The sequence below is a fragment of the Gracilinanus agilis genome, chromosome 1, assembly GCF_016433145.1.
Source record: "Gracilinanus agilis isolate LMUSP501 chromosome 1, AgileGrace, whole genome shotgun sequence".
Taxonomy (NCBI): Eukaryota; Metazoa; Chordata; class Mammalia; order Didelphimorphia; family Didelphidae; genus Gracilinanus; species Gracilinanus agilis.
Window position 1 is genome coordinate 365,929,760 of NC_058130.1, and position 15,497 is coordinate 365,945,256.

At 33.8% G+C, this 15,497-nt stretch overlaps 1 protein-coding gene across 1 annotated transcript in view; it reads right to left on the minus strand.

The window, feature by feature from the left end:
- Positions 1-15,497, minus strand: part of NDUFS4 (NADH:ubiquinone oxidoreductase subunit S4) — a 169,823-nt gene that overhangs the window by 13,618 nt on the left and 140,708 nt on the right. The window contains exon 4 of the mRNA XM_044681169.1: positions 8,340-8,413. Coding sequence (XP_044537104.1) covers positions 8,340-8,413 — 74 coding nt within the window. The remainder of the gene's footprint in view (positions 1-8,339; positions 8,414-15,497) is intronic.

The window sequence follows — 15,497 nt, forward strand, 5'->3', positions numbered from 1 at the left end:
TGACTGTTAAATGACTATTTGCTGTTGGTAAGGTAAGCAATGGCTCCAAGAACATTTAGGCTTTAGGGTTTAAACAGGGTTTATTTTAACCAAACTGAGGGCAGGTAAGAGAAGTAGGAAGGTGGGTGAAAGGAAACCCTAAAGATCTTGCTAAGTACTTGTTAAGTAAATCTTCAAATACAAGTTGATGTTCCTAGGTGCAGAGTATGAGAAAGCCTTGAGGGCACTTCCCAACTCTGTTGCTCTGTAGCTGAGCCCAGAGGCTGTCAGGCCCCTGGGTCAGATGCTGCAGTTCTCCATTGAGGCAGTTGACTCTAGCTTAAAATGCAAGGTTGTTGGCTATGCCAATGAAGTATTAAATTCGGCTAGCAATGGAGAATGTCCCTGTCTGCCTAACTAGAGACTCCCAAACCACCCTGGGCCCAAACCACCTTCCTCCTCCCTAACCCTCGAGATGTGAGAGAGAAGTGAAGCTCCCAAGGATTTGTGGACCCCCTTTTATACCCTGTCCTTAATTGTCACTCTGGCACATGCCTTGGGTGCTTTGCCAGGTTCTGTGTTCCAAAGTGGCAACTGCTAACTTGCACCCCTAGAAAAATGGCTACCCATTTCTGCACATCACACTTTGCTACTAAAAGCAATGCAGTGATCCAGGACAATGCTAAGGAACTTAGGAGAAAGAATACTATCCATATCAAAAGAAAGAATTGAGGAAGTAGAAATCCAGAAGAAAACATATGATTTGTTTATATGGATATACGATTTGAGGTTTTAGTTTATAAAAAAATTACTCCATTACAAAAATGAATAATATGGAAATAGGTTTTGAGTGATCATATATGTATAACCCAGTGAAATTGCTTGTCAGCTCTGGGGAGGGGGAGTAGAGAAGGGGGAAAAGGGGAGGGAGACAACAAGAATCATGTAACCATGGAAAAAAAATTTAAAATAAATTAAGAATTCTGAAGTAGCTGACATTTAGAATATCCAGAGAAAACCCCAAAAACATTTATGAAAACAAACTTAGAGAGATTGTGTGACTTGTCCCAAATCATACCCATGGTGTTAAGAGACTGAGCCAATACTAAACACCCATATCTTCTAAGGCACAAGTCAGTGCTCTTATAACACTGTCTGCAGTGAGGGATTTTGTCTAATTTCTCTCCCTACATAGTATAGTGTATCAGAAAGTGGCATTACTGCAACATACATAAATACTCAATATTGTTAGAGTAATAGGTTCATTAGAATATAGGGGTGACTTCCTCTGTTTTGCCATTTGACTTGTTCAATGACTCTAGACACAAAACAGATTTTATTTCCTTGATTTTTTTTAAAAATTGGAAAAATATGATGCCAGTTCAAATTAAGGACTAAACTGAAGGGAAAAAGAAACAATTTGAGGCCACCAAACATAGATTGTCTACTTGTTATTCAGGAATCCTGCTTACTTTTAAGTAAGTCAAAAGTACTAATTTCTACATCAGATGTCTACCTCCCAGATGAAAAGTTATTTCCCATTATATTCTGATTAAAAATTTTTGTAAAATGCTTCTCACATTTTCTTTATCCAGTTGTGCAAGGATAGACAAATTTGTTAACTCTCTGAACTTCATGGTTACAATACTTTTGAAATTACTTTTCATTGTGAATATAATACAGAAAGGAAGGAAGAAAATGACTAAATACAGCAGGTTAACTGGGAATAATGAAAATAATATTCTCTCAAAGGGAAAAATAAGAAACATTATTTATGAAAGCCTGAAATTATGCTTGGTTTCCTAGCTAAAACTTGCTCACAAAAAGAAATGATTAATATAACCAACCATAATGAGAAAGTACAATACAGGAATGTAAAATATTACTATAATATTTTTATATCACTGATACATTTTAAAGAACTTTTGATGAGGCACTACTACTTGTTAAAATACTTTGTGCTTTTATAAGGGAAAAAAAAAGCTTTATAAATTTGAGGTGGCATACTACAATTATTCTGTCTCTTTAGGACACTGAAATTTGGCTTAACTCACCCCAGCTGTGCAAAAGAGAGATCAAAGCAACTAAGCCAGACTGTACCAGGGATGTGCTAAGGCTCTAGGGTTGCCATCACTTCCAACTGGAGAGATGAGCCATATGGTATGGATTAGTTAAAAATTCAATGACCAGCACCTAAATGATGATATCAGATATATTTGTTATTTCATATACTGAAATGCTTTCCACAAAAACCCTTTAAACTTCAATATCCTAAAGCCAGCACCTGATAATATGGCAAATGTCCTAATAACCTAAATGAGATTTGGTTATAATAATCCATAAGAAATTTCTTTTTTATAAAATTCCCAAGCCTTTTGAAGGTTTCTATACTTTGGATTTTGGATGCTTAATTATGTGTTTGGTACTAGTAAAGTTTTCAAATGCTACAAAGAAAAAAAGGCCACTGACCAAAATCAGACCACAACTACCTTGTGAATTCCATGTAAATTAAAATTTTTTTAATTGATTTATTTTTATTGGCAGAACTGAAGAAATCTTAAAGTGCCATTATTTTGTTTATGAGATTTTTATTTTCAAGTAATATAAGTTCAAGTACTATGAAAAGTTTTTTTCCTCTGATAACCCAAAGCTTGAGTTCTAACATAAGTTCATAAGTAAATGGTTTAATGATTTTCCTTACTCTCCATTTGTGTCCCAAACAAAAACTATCACATAATTTGGTACAAACTGACATGACTGGCAATCTTTGCTCAAAAGAGGCTTAGGACCAGAATAGCAAAGGGGTTTGTGAAATCAAAGGCTGAGAGGTACATTGATATTTGGCAGGTTTCAAGATTCCTAACACAGCTGCTTACCCAAATTGTGCCTGGCTGAAAGCAAAGTTATGATTTCTATTCTCTCATATGATTGAAATATAATCTAAAGGAAAAAAGATATCAAAGGAAAAGTCTCGTCAGAAATGACACCTAAAGTTTTCCTCTAGTCATAAAATTTCCAGTGTTTAACAAACCATCTCTCATAAAGCACTAAGGAATCATTTTATTATCTTAATGGCATTATTAAATATTTTGTAAGCACAAGACTTTATTTCTATATTGGCTAAGAAATAATTTCCACAAAGAATGTGCTAAAACAAGCCAATAAATATATACTAGAAACATGAGGTATTTTAAGAAGTATTTTAAATGGTCCATCAAATCAATATTATTATTACATGACAGGGACTAAAATTTATTCCCAAAAAGCTTGGATAGGATATAGTTAGTGGTATATTATCTCCTATCTTATTATTTCTATGTGTAATGCTTTAGTTTATATCCAACTTAATTGAACAAGTTCTAAATTCATACTAGATATACAGGCAGTCCCCAAATTAAAAATAGAGAACATCCCAAAATTTTATCTGTAAATTAATTGTTGATAACTTGGAATGTATTTTCTTCCAGGAACAATATGCAGTATTTAGGTTCTTAGAGCAGCTCAAAAAAACCTGCCTAATAAACAATACTCTATAAGCATATAGTACTATGCAAGTAAAATTATTTAACAACAATGTTTAATAATGTGTACCAGTTATAACTTAAGATACTACACATTCCCCTTAAAAGCTTCTATTAGAATTACTAAATCACTCCTTGGGGTTCAGCAGAGTAGGAGTTGAAGTAGATAGTAAAAGATAAGAAGACACTGAAGTACAAGTTTTTAATCTGGAGTCTGTGAACTTAAAATATATAAATATCATATATTTAAATATACAGATATACAGATAGACAGACAGACACACACACACATATATTTACATTTAGATAAGTGTATTTCATTACACATGGTTTCCTTTGAGACAGCTAGATGGTACAATAGAGAGAATGTAGATTCTGGATTCAGGAAGACCTGAGTTCAAAACCATTTTCAAGTACTTACTAAACTGTGTGATCCTGGGCAAGTTGCTTACACTCTGCTTTCCTGATTTTCCTTAACTATAAAATTTAGATATTGCCTACTCTGCTGGGCTGTTGTGAGGACCAAATGAGATTATATTTGTAAAGTGCTTATTCCCTTTCTCTTCCTCTTTCTAACTGCATTTAGAAATATTCTCGGGGCGTGGAAAGACTTCATCAGACTTAATACAAGATAATACATCATTATGTTGTACAAAGAACAATGGAGTGAATTATATTAATGCAAATATAATGCATTATTGCATTATGCAAATTTATGTAAGCAGAACCAGGAAAATAATAAATGTGATGACTTCAACAATATGAATAGAAAGAATAGAAAAGCCAACAAAAGTGAATGCTGCAAAACTTTAAAGATCAAGGTTGGCCCAAAAGATAAGATGTGGGATGATACCTTTCCCTTATCTTTCACAGAGGTGAAAAATACATACATGGGTGTGGAATACTGCAGATAATGTCAGACAATTTCAATTTGTTGAATGATTTTGATGAATTTTTTTCTCTTTAATAATTTTTGAAAAATGGAGAAACAAATGTGAGTAATGTAAAAACAAAAGATTGCAAAAAAAAAATGCAAAGTGTTTGGTCTAAGATCAGAGATTTAGATCTTGCAGGGATCCAAGAGACCTTCTAGTCTAACTCATTTACAGATGTGTAATCTGGGATTTACTAGGGTCATGTGAGCAGTAAGCTAAAGTAGAGATAGGCATTCAGGTCTTTTGACTCCAAGTCCAATTCCTTTGATAAGGGGATTTAGAAGATCCTTTTCAGCCCCAAAAATCCTTCCCAAATCCCGCATGCTTTATATTTCCAGAGTTGTTGATTCTGAGTCTTCTTCACCACTGTTATGTTTTGGTGCTATTATTTTGTTATTTTTAAACAAAGAAAATACTAAACTATGCAAGTATTAAGGTAGGTTTTAGGGGGAAATGAAGAGATGGTACTGGATCTTATAGCAATAATGGGAACAAAGAATAGAAGTAAAGTACAGTATGGATTAATATTCATAGAATTTGCAAATAGGAACATCAAGAACTCCCCATCTACAGGGTGTCCATCTTCAACTCTGACACAAATCTAGAAATCTTCTATGTAATGGGCATGAATATCTGATGAGCAGATCTCTAAGTTATATGTGTTGTTTGATTTAATAATGAGGCCTTCAAAACAGGTTTTCACTGTTCTATATTTCAGGGAACTCTATAATTTTGACATGTTATATTGTACACTATACTTTGTTGGAAAAATCTTCAGGGTAGCATCTTGCTTTTCAACATAAAATAATTTTTTTATAGTTAACGAATTAGCATAGTCACATTTTCTATTTTTGAGCTATTGGTCAACAGTGTATCTGTAAAGACATGGTCTATTGTGGAATGTCGTTTTTGACGGCTTTGCTCATTTCATACCTTCATCAAGATTGTTACTGATTCATGAACAGATTATTTTTTATTTTACAGAGCTAGGGAAACAGACATTTGGGTCAATAGATACTCTCTAAGTCAACATTTTGGGAGTAAGAGAAAGCCTATACTTTTTTTCCTTTGAGTTTAGCCTACTCTCCTCTTTCACTTGAGATTCAATCCTTAAATGCCCTCAAAACTGTGTCATCTCCATTAGACATTTTCCATGACTACTTTGTTTGGGCCAAGTGCTGTTTCCATCCTCATTTTCTTTGGTGCCATTTCTACCTCCTCATAAAGCAATGACAATGCAGACTATGAGATTAGAGTTCAATTGTGTTGGTTCCACTGTCATTACTAGAGAAAAGAATTTGTTAAATTTACCTCTTTTCCATTTTCTGTATATTTCCATATTTTTCTGAATGCCTTTAGGAAGATTTAGCTTAGTCTCTTGCCAAATTGTCTTCAAATTTTGTTTATCTCTCTACTGTTCTGAGATGATACTGCTCAAAATTTTTAGAGATCTAAAAATTCTGTAGTTAGACATTACAAGACAACTAATATAAAAATTACTCTCTTTATATATACATATATAGATGTCCAGTAATTTTCTGTTTATCCAAGTATTTCATTTAGTGTTTGCCAGCAATGCCCAAATTTTTTCTTGAAGAAAGTATTCATGATATGTAGGTGTGAAATTTCTTTATCGCCTGCAAGCCTTTGGACTATCTTATTTCTTCTTCCACAACTGAGTTTTCCAACATATTTTTCACAGTGATCCCCCATGTCCACTTTTGCATTTATGTCAACAAATATTAAAAATACATGTTGGCTTAATTTGAAGGGTCTTAAGTGAGTTTTTAGCAGAATTTCTCTTTCTTCAACAACCTCTATAACAAATATTAGCACATAACTACGATTAACATTATTTTTATTTCTGCATACAAGGAGTGCTGCAAGAAGAAATAACCAAATATTCCATGAATTCACATTTCTTATTGCTTTTGGATGCATTATAAAACCCAATTCACAATTCTTTTACCTGCCTCTGCAAAGTAAGCATTTTGTCTTTTGTTTTCATTTAAAGTGAGAATTTCAATACTGATGTTTACTCCTTCAGTAGTATATTGATTTGCTGATCTTTGATCTCATCTTTAGAATATCAATAGCTAAGGTAGTGCTTATAAAAACTGATTTAAAAACTGATACTTAGCATTTTCTGCTTCTTTCTTCACTACTCTTGTCACCATCAGTGTAGAAGAAGAAGTTAAACAAAACTAATAACTATTTTGTATTTTTCTTTGTTTCAGTTGATTCGAATCAGTTTAACAAACACATATTAAGTGCCCATAATGACAAAAGCACTGTTTGAAACACTGAGAATACCAAGATAAAAAAACCAATAAGTCCTGCTTTGAGGGAGCTGTCCATGAGTTGTCTTAGTTAAGTAATTCATCCCTATGTGAGTAGCTACTGCTCTAGTAGCTTGACTGACTAATATTTAAAAAGCAGAAACAATCTCTTGTGAAACTATACTTGAATCAACAATGGCGTAGCTCCTGAGAACTCAGGCTCACTTCTGCAGCAAGATGTGGCATCACACTAAGACTTTGTGCATTCCTTCCCAAAGCTGAGTGATATGAGTGATGTGAAACTACTAAAAAGAAAGTAATGACCTGTAAAAGACTTATCCCTAAAGCTATTACATTGTGTATAAATGATCACAGATTGGTAATTTAAGATTACCCCTTTGTTTTTCATTACTTTTTGTTTTTTAAAAAAAAGTTGTATTGGTGCTTTTTGCCTTTATATCAGTCACTTCTATTCCTCTTAGCCCCTTGATGGAAACTTCCCTTGTGTTAAAGAAAATATATATACAAAAGAAAAATATATGCATAGGACTCCTGGGTGTCTGTCTCTTCTATCTCTCATATCTTTCTTTCCTCTCTCTTTCTTCTTTCCCCTACTTTCCCCTCTCAACTCTCACCTCTCTATCCTTCTCTTGTTATATATAGAATATCAAGTCTTCTGTTTTGCATTTAAAGTTCTCTATCACTTAGTATGATTACACTTTTCTAGTCTCATTACTTCCTTCCAGGCAAGTTGAAGTCTAGCAATGCTGGCCTCCTTCTGTTCCCCACAAATATCCTATCCCCTACCTCTGTGTACTCCCAGCCCATATTTTTTCCCTGAAACCTTTAATTTCTGTCTCAGCACCAATTCTAAGACAAAAGGACAGCAAGGGTTGTACTTGAGGTTAAGTGACTTTCTCAGGGTCACAGCAGATTTGAACCAAGGTCCTCCTGATTCTAATCCTAGCACTCTATCCACTATGCTACCTAGTTGCCCCTTTAGCCCATATCTGTAATGTTCTTTCTCCTCATCTCTGTCTCTTGGAATCCTGGTTTCCTTCAAGAGTTGGCACAAGTGCCAGTTTCAGCAAGAGGCCTTTCCTGGTCTTTGCAGTTGCTAAAATGTCTGTCTGCCTGTCTCTGTCTCTGTCTCTGTCTCTCTCTCATGTTACTTTGGATTTGCCTTTGTTTCTCTCCTGGACTCTTTTGCTTTGGTCTTCATATCCCTGGCACCTAGCAGAATGTCTGGCCCACAGCACTGAGTAAATGCTTGTTGACTAATATAACAATCTATTCAATTTAGATATCTCTTTTGAAGTATTCATTTATTTATTTATGGTATCTACCAGTGTTAAAAGCAACTCCTTTTGCTTTTGTTTGTATGCCTAGAATTTAGTACAGAGATTAACAGAGTATAAGTGCTTTGTCAACTAACTGATCACAACCAAATAAAAGTGTCTATAATTAAGAGATTCTAGGACTTGCCACAAGATTTAGTTTTAAAAAGTTTTTTTATAGAAACTTAGAAGTTCCTTAAATTCAGGGTTCAATTACTACTGAATGATATTTACCAACATATTCATAAAACCATATGCTAACTTTTGGAGAAAAGAAGAAATACATACCATTTTTTTCTGCAAATGCAATTGCATCTTCTTTAGTACTGAAGGTTAGAACCAAATTTGATAGAGGATCTGCCCTGTAGGGAAATTTATTTAAATTTGGTTATCTGGAGCTTACTATAACAATCTAAGACATTTTAAGAAAGGTTTGCATGAATATATATATAGATATATATATACACACACACACACACACACACACACACACACGCATATGTGTCTATATATTTGTTTTAGCATTTTCATGCTAAAATACAAGGACTATATAGGAAAACAGGAGAAAGAAAGCTAAGACATGAGGCTTCTTTTTACCCTCATCACCCAGACAGAGAACCCTGCAGAGAGGTAACAACAAAACTCTGACCATTTTAATTCCCTCATTACTATAAAGCATAGAGAAACTGCCAAGATATGATGAACAAGGCCTGTGTTCCAACTTTTGAAGAAATCACTTCTACTGTCAGAGACACTTAGAACAATGAGGCTCCAGGACCTAATGGCATACCTGCTGAGTTTTTCAAGCAGAGATGGAGGTAATGTTTAGACATGTAAGCTTTTCTTCCCCCTTCCAAAATATGAAATGCTGAAGAAATGCCACAAGATTTCAAAAGTGTCACTACCATTGTCTCCCTTAAAGAAAGCTGATAGTAGCAAATACAGTAACTCAATGGATTGCATTCTTCTGGATCAACTCTTAACTATTACAAAGCATATGCTCCAAGAATCACACTATTTGTCTTGATTTTTTCAAGTTTCTGATCAAATCTTATATACTGCAAGAGATCATTCCCAGTATCCCTCAATGCTAGTACCTCTTCTATGAGATTACCTCTAGTTTATCTTGTAAATATCTTATATGTAACTAGTTGGTTGCAGATGACTACTTGAGAACAGAAACTGTTTATATCTTTCTTTGAGAATCCCTAGCACAATGCTGGCACCTATAGACCACCTAATAAATGCTTAATGACTCAAGGACTTGACTGGATTATTTGATTTTTACTGTTTCAAGTTAGACAAAGGAAGAGTATATAAAATGAAGATTCCAAAACTATATTCTGACTTCAGAGTTAAGAAACAACTTTTACAGATGGAAAGGTCCTGGAAAATCTCGTCTAAGTATTTCATTTTTATAGGTGAGTAAATGGAGGCTTAAAATGATAAAATGATCTTCTCAAGATCATAAAATAATTACAATTAAAAAGCATATATAAAGTTCTTACTATGCCAGGTACTGTGCCAAAAAAAAAAAAAAACAGTGTCTGCCCTCTAGGAACCATCATTTTACTAGGGGAGAAAACACATATGCATACAATTATATAAACTATATATGCAATGAATACAAGGGAATGTGGAGGGAGAATGTGGAGAATGGGAGAGTCATAAGACACTAAGGAGATCAAGAAAGATCTCATAAGATCCCAGACTAGAACCTAGAACTACCGATTCTCCATCAAAGAACAAATGTGTGAATTTGCATGCAATCTGTCAAATTACTTGTGATTGATGGAGTTTATCCAGTTGATGAGAAAGAACAGCAGTGAAAGGTCACTTGGCTAGGAATTAGGATTTCTAATTCCTTTGGTAATGAGTAAGTATTACCTCCATTTTTCCAATAGAAAAAGAGACTTGGAAAGTTAAATAATAACTTATATTATTATAATGTTTTTAACATGCAAAAAAGAGTAACAATTTTACAGTTAGAAGGTACCTTAGAAATCGCATAGTCCAACCCCTCATTTTTATTTATTTAAATTTTTTTAAGCCCTTACTTTCCATCTTAGAATCAATATTGTGTATTGGCTCCAAGGCAGAGGAGTGGCAAGGGCTAGGCAGTGGGGGTGAAGTGACTTACCCAGGGTCACAAAGCTAAGAAGTATTTGAGGTCAGATCTGAACCTTGTACTTCCTGTCTCTAGGCCTGGCTCTCAATCCACTGAGCCATCCAGCTGCCCCCAAGCCCTCATTTTTAGATGAGAAAAGTGAGGTTCAGATATTAACTGAATAAGACCACAAAGCTAGTTTGTGGCAAAGTTGTGATTCAAATCCCTATCTTCTGGCTCCTGAGTCAAAGCTTTTTTCTGTGATATTATTATGCCTCCTTTTAAATTATTTTCACAGACTACCTCAGTAAGTGACCTAACCAACTAACATATATAATTAGCTCAGATCTCTTTATTCTTAGCCCTATGCTCTAATACAACATATTACATCTCATTTATGAACTGGCACAGGTACATCAGCAAATCAAAAGCATGTATCTATCTCTAAGAACATATCTGTTTCTAACCAAAAAAAAAAGTGATCGCAAATTCCAATTTCCTTCACAGGAGCAAATGAGAAGCATGTAATAAATGTTTAATAAGTGCTAGCTGAGGCCATGACAGTAAAATTTTGAGTCTTATAAAATGATACATTTTATTTGTGCTAATTCTTTTGTTCCTAAGATTAAGTATGGTTTTCACTGAAAAATAAAATATAGCTTTTTATTATTTGAATTCCCAATAAGAGCAATACAAATAAAAATATAAAAACGCAAATCAGAAGAAGACAGCTACAATTTACAATTTTGCTGATCACTAATTGATAGTTGGATTCTACATATAATCTACATATAACATAATAATATAACATAAAGAAACTGCCAGGCCTCATTATTCTCCCATCCAAGCAGGTATTAAGATTCCAAGAAAAAAGAACAAATCAAAATGCCAATGATAACAGCCTGTTAGAAGTCAAATGTCATGATATATCCAATTTGAATGGAAAGATAATAGCTCCATTAGAAGATATTTGAAAGACATTTAAGTTATAAAACATCAATGTTGATGCTTTTGAAAAGCAAAAGTAAGTCAACTGGACTAGTTTTTACTTTTCAAAGATTGTTTTAGTTTAGGTCAAGTCACTATTCGTAGTTCCGCAAGTGTGAATTGGTACCACTAACTTATGGGCTCTCTAGTTATTCCAGAAAGGTCATTAATCTGCAAATGCATTTTTTAACCTTTGTATGTTTTCCTTTTTTGTTATTTAAAGTACATTTTAAAAATTCAATAAGCACTTAAAAACAAATGTGCAAAATGATATATCTTATTATGCCTTTCAAGTTCGTCAGCTAATGCAGAAGTGAGGGGAGTGCTTCATTTTCATTCTTTTGGACATATTTTTCATTCTATTGATCAGAGTTCTAAAGTCTTTCAATGCTGATTTTCTCTATAATACTATCATTGTATAAATTGTTCTCATTCTCCTGCTTACTTTTTTCTGCCAAAGTTCATAAGTATTCCTTTTTTTGCTCTGAATATATTAATTTCATAATTTCTTATAGCATAACAATATACCATTATATTCATATTGTGGTATACATCTTTATCTTAGCCATTCCTCAATAGAAAACAGCTTTAGTTTTCAATTTTTGGCTGAAAAGCACTACTAAACTATATTTGTACATACATTTCTCCTTTCTTTGATTTCTATGTATTACAGATTTAGTGGTGGTTTAGTTAGATCAATGGTCATATATAGTTAACTTTCTGGGCATAATTTCAAATCTACAAATGCATTCATAATATATACAGAAAATAAAAGAGTGAAGATTAAAATGAAATTGATTGGCATTTTAATTCCTCAAGAATCTAAATAAAAATATAGATCAAATTTACGGTTGTGGTATACTAAAGCTAAAAATAACCTTTTTTTTTGAATGCTGATTTTGAAAACATCATTTCATTATTTTCAATAGCATTATAAATAGCACCAATATCCTTTTCAAATTTGTGGATTCACACTCTTCTTTCACATATCAGAGATGGCACAGTTTAGTTCCACAAACTGTGAGTCAACTATGTACAAAGAAAGAACCATATTAGCTGTACAAGGATATAAACATAAATTAAAAAGTATCTGTCCTCAAGAAATCTACAACTTCAAAACAATCTTAGCAGATAAATTCATGTAAACTACAAGGGCATGATATTTAAGATGACAAATTGGCTTAAGTTTTTTAAGTGACATTAGTTTTGCATAATATTTGTCCTCTCTGTTTCTTTCTCTATACATTTCTCAATGAACAAATCCTACTGTTAATAACTGATTGGTGACACAAAGTATAATAAAATCTAGGCTGGGAGGAATGAGGAAAATATCCTAGTTTATTGTTGCCAAGAAGCCCAACTGGTGCCAGAGTCTTTTCCACCTGTTCTATTAATGGAATTCTCTAGGGAATTTAAATGCCTCAGTAGATAACTAGAGAAGATAAAAAACTTCCAAACTTTCCTCTAAATTATTTTAATAGTATAGTCCTCTCTAAACATGAGTGTTTAATAAATGCTGGCAAGATGGTTATGAAAAAATTTCCATTTATTTTACTTATTTTATTTTTATTAATTTTATTTTTTTTTATTTTTATTAAATCATCAAAATGTCTTACAATCTACCTATCTTTCTGAAAATGAATTTGGGGGTTTAACATAAGCTGAAAACTCCCATGGTCTTTATCATAAAAATAAAATTAAAATTCTCTTTAACTAAAACATTTTCTGGGAAATGACCAGCTCTCAATAAGTCATAGCTGATCAAATTTGAATTAATGATATTTGAAATATAAGAGTCTCTACCTGTCTGAATAATGATATGTACCCTCTTTGCCATATTGCTTACTATACAATCTGGATAACCCTATCAGGGTGACTTGTCAGGATTAAATGAGATAATATTTGAAAAGCTCTTAGCATAGTGGCTGGTATTTAGGAGGCACCTAATAAATTGCTCTCTAATGCTGCACCTCCCCCCAACCTATGCATACTGAATAGCAAGCATGGTTAATAAAAAATATCAGGGTAAATAGGTATCAAGCCAATAAGAGCTAAATACGAAATGATAAGTCCAACCTTCTGGCCAATATATTTTTGTGAGAGAGTGTGAATGAGAGAGAGAGAGAGAGAGAGAGAGAGAGAGAGAGAGAGTGAGAGAATATGTGTAGGAGGATAGGGTAGGTAAAAACTGCCACTTGATGACACTCGCTACATATACAAAGGAAAGTTATTTTCAGCCCTACAACTGGCATTTGCTTTGTTGATTCAATAAAGAGTTAGGATAAACCATACTATGTGGAAAGTTAGGTGCTGTAAGAATTAGCAATAGCTAAATTAGTGTGTACCTCTGCTTAAATTAGATGACCTTCTATTTCCAAGGATGACACAGAGGGCAAGATAGTTGCCAGAAACAGAATGAGAGATGAGTTATTCTCTAAATATAAAATCCTCTGTTTGGCTATCAAAGCTTTTCATAACCTGGTCCCTTCTACCATTCTAGTCTTCCTACGCCATATTCCTCCACATACTCTGACCCACTGACATCATCCTTATTGTTTTTCCAACAAGATACTCCATCCCTCAGCTCTAGGCATTTTCACTGGTTGTCACCTGGAATTTTCTCTTTTCCTCTCTTTCTCTTGGATTTCTTTAGGTCACAGGTAAAACTCTATCTTCTGTAAGTAAGTCCTAAATAAATGATTGATGACTATAGGGAAAGCAATTAAGAAAACTAAATGTATAAGCTAGGAGGAGGAAAAAATGCCAAAAACGAATATGAAAACCACGTCAATTGTTGCCAAAGAAGTCCAATAGTCATTATTTGCTGAGAAAGGAAAGTATACCAAGGATCATTTTATTTTATTTTTTTAAAACCCTCACCTTCCATCTTAGAATCAATACTGTATATTGGTTCCAAGACAGAAGAGTGGTAAGGGCTAGGCAATGGAGGTTAAGTAGCTTGTCCAGGGTCACACAGCTAGGAAGTGTTTGAGGCCAGATTTGAACCTAGGATCTCCCTCTCTCTAGGCCTGGCTCTCAATCCACTGAGCCACCCAGCTGTCCCACAATGATCATTTAAATGTCTTATAGGAGATTAAAACAATTTTTCCTTTGAAAATAACACTGGAAGTTATGAATAATTAGAAGAAGATTGAATTAAGTGTATTGGTTGATTCTGATATCCTCAGATGGTTCATTACCATAGTAAGAGAAAAAATATTTTCCTTTAATCTTTTAATCTCTAAAAATAAGGGACAAAGTTTGGTCCCAGAGAAAGATGGGGAGTAAATGTACCCTTTTCCATTTGTTGAAAGGGAAGGTAAAGAGGGTTATGCCAGTATTGTTTATATTAGCAGACATATTCAAATGAGTTGTTTCACCAAACATATCTTTCCTGTTAATATTTTCATTACAAGGTTATATTGGAGAGGGGAAGGCATAATGGAAATAAAATTTAAAAATAATGGACAGATGGTTAAAAAAAAAACCTTCCAAATACAAAATATACCTTTTAAAATTAAGACTGCAATCTCAAATGTAGAGAACTAATGGAAATGAATGATTTTCTACATATCCAAAAAAGGAGTATAAGAAAACTGTTTAATAAGAGGACTGAAGTATTTGTTTTTACAACCTGAACATATGGCACTTAAACCCTAGTTACAAGCATTGGTATAAATATGACTCATTTCATCACATGAACAAAGCTTCTAAAATGCCACTTACTGCCTCATGTTTGCATAGTGGTGTGTATATTGCACAGCATTATCTCACAGGAGACCCACAACAACCCTATAAAATAAACAGGGCAGGTATCATCCTGACTTTATAGATGTGAAAACCAAAGCTCAAAAAAGACTGAGACTTACCCAAGTTTCCATGGTTATCAGAGAGGGTGGCATAATACATATCTAGTATTTTAGGGACTGGGATGTTACATCCCAGTCCCTAAAATACTAGATATGTAACTATAGTTAAGCCATAACTCCTCTAATATTGTTTCCACCTATGTAAAATGGAGAAATGCCTCAAGTATCTAATTCATAGGGCAGTTTGAAGGTAATGTATGTTAAATGCTTGCCATATTTTCAAGTACCATGTAAATAATGGTCCCTAGAAGTGGTAATAAGTAGCAGAGCTAGATCCCAATCCTTTTTCCCAGGATACTACTCTGACTGTGGATACACATATTGCTCAAACTTTTTTGGACATGTCTCCAGAATCAGTTTAGGAACCACAAAAAATCCACTCCCCACAATGGTATTTCCTGCCATGATCATCTCTTCATCATTGATATGAAAAATCACTATGAAGAAGGGGCCCTCCTTCCCTGATACCATCTATAACGACTG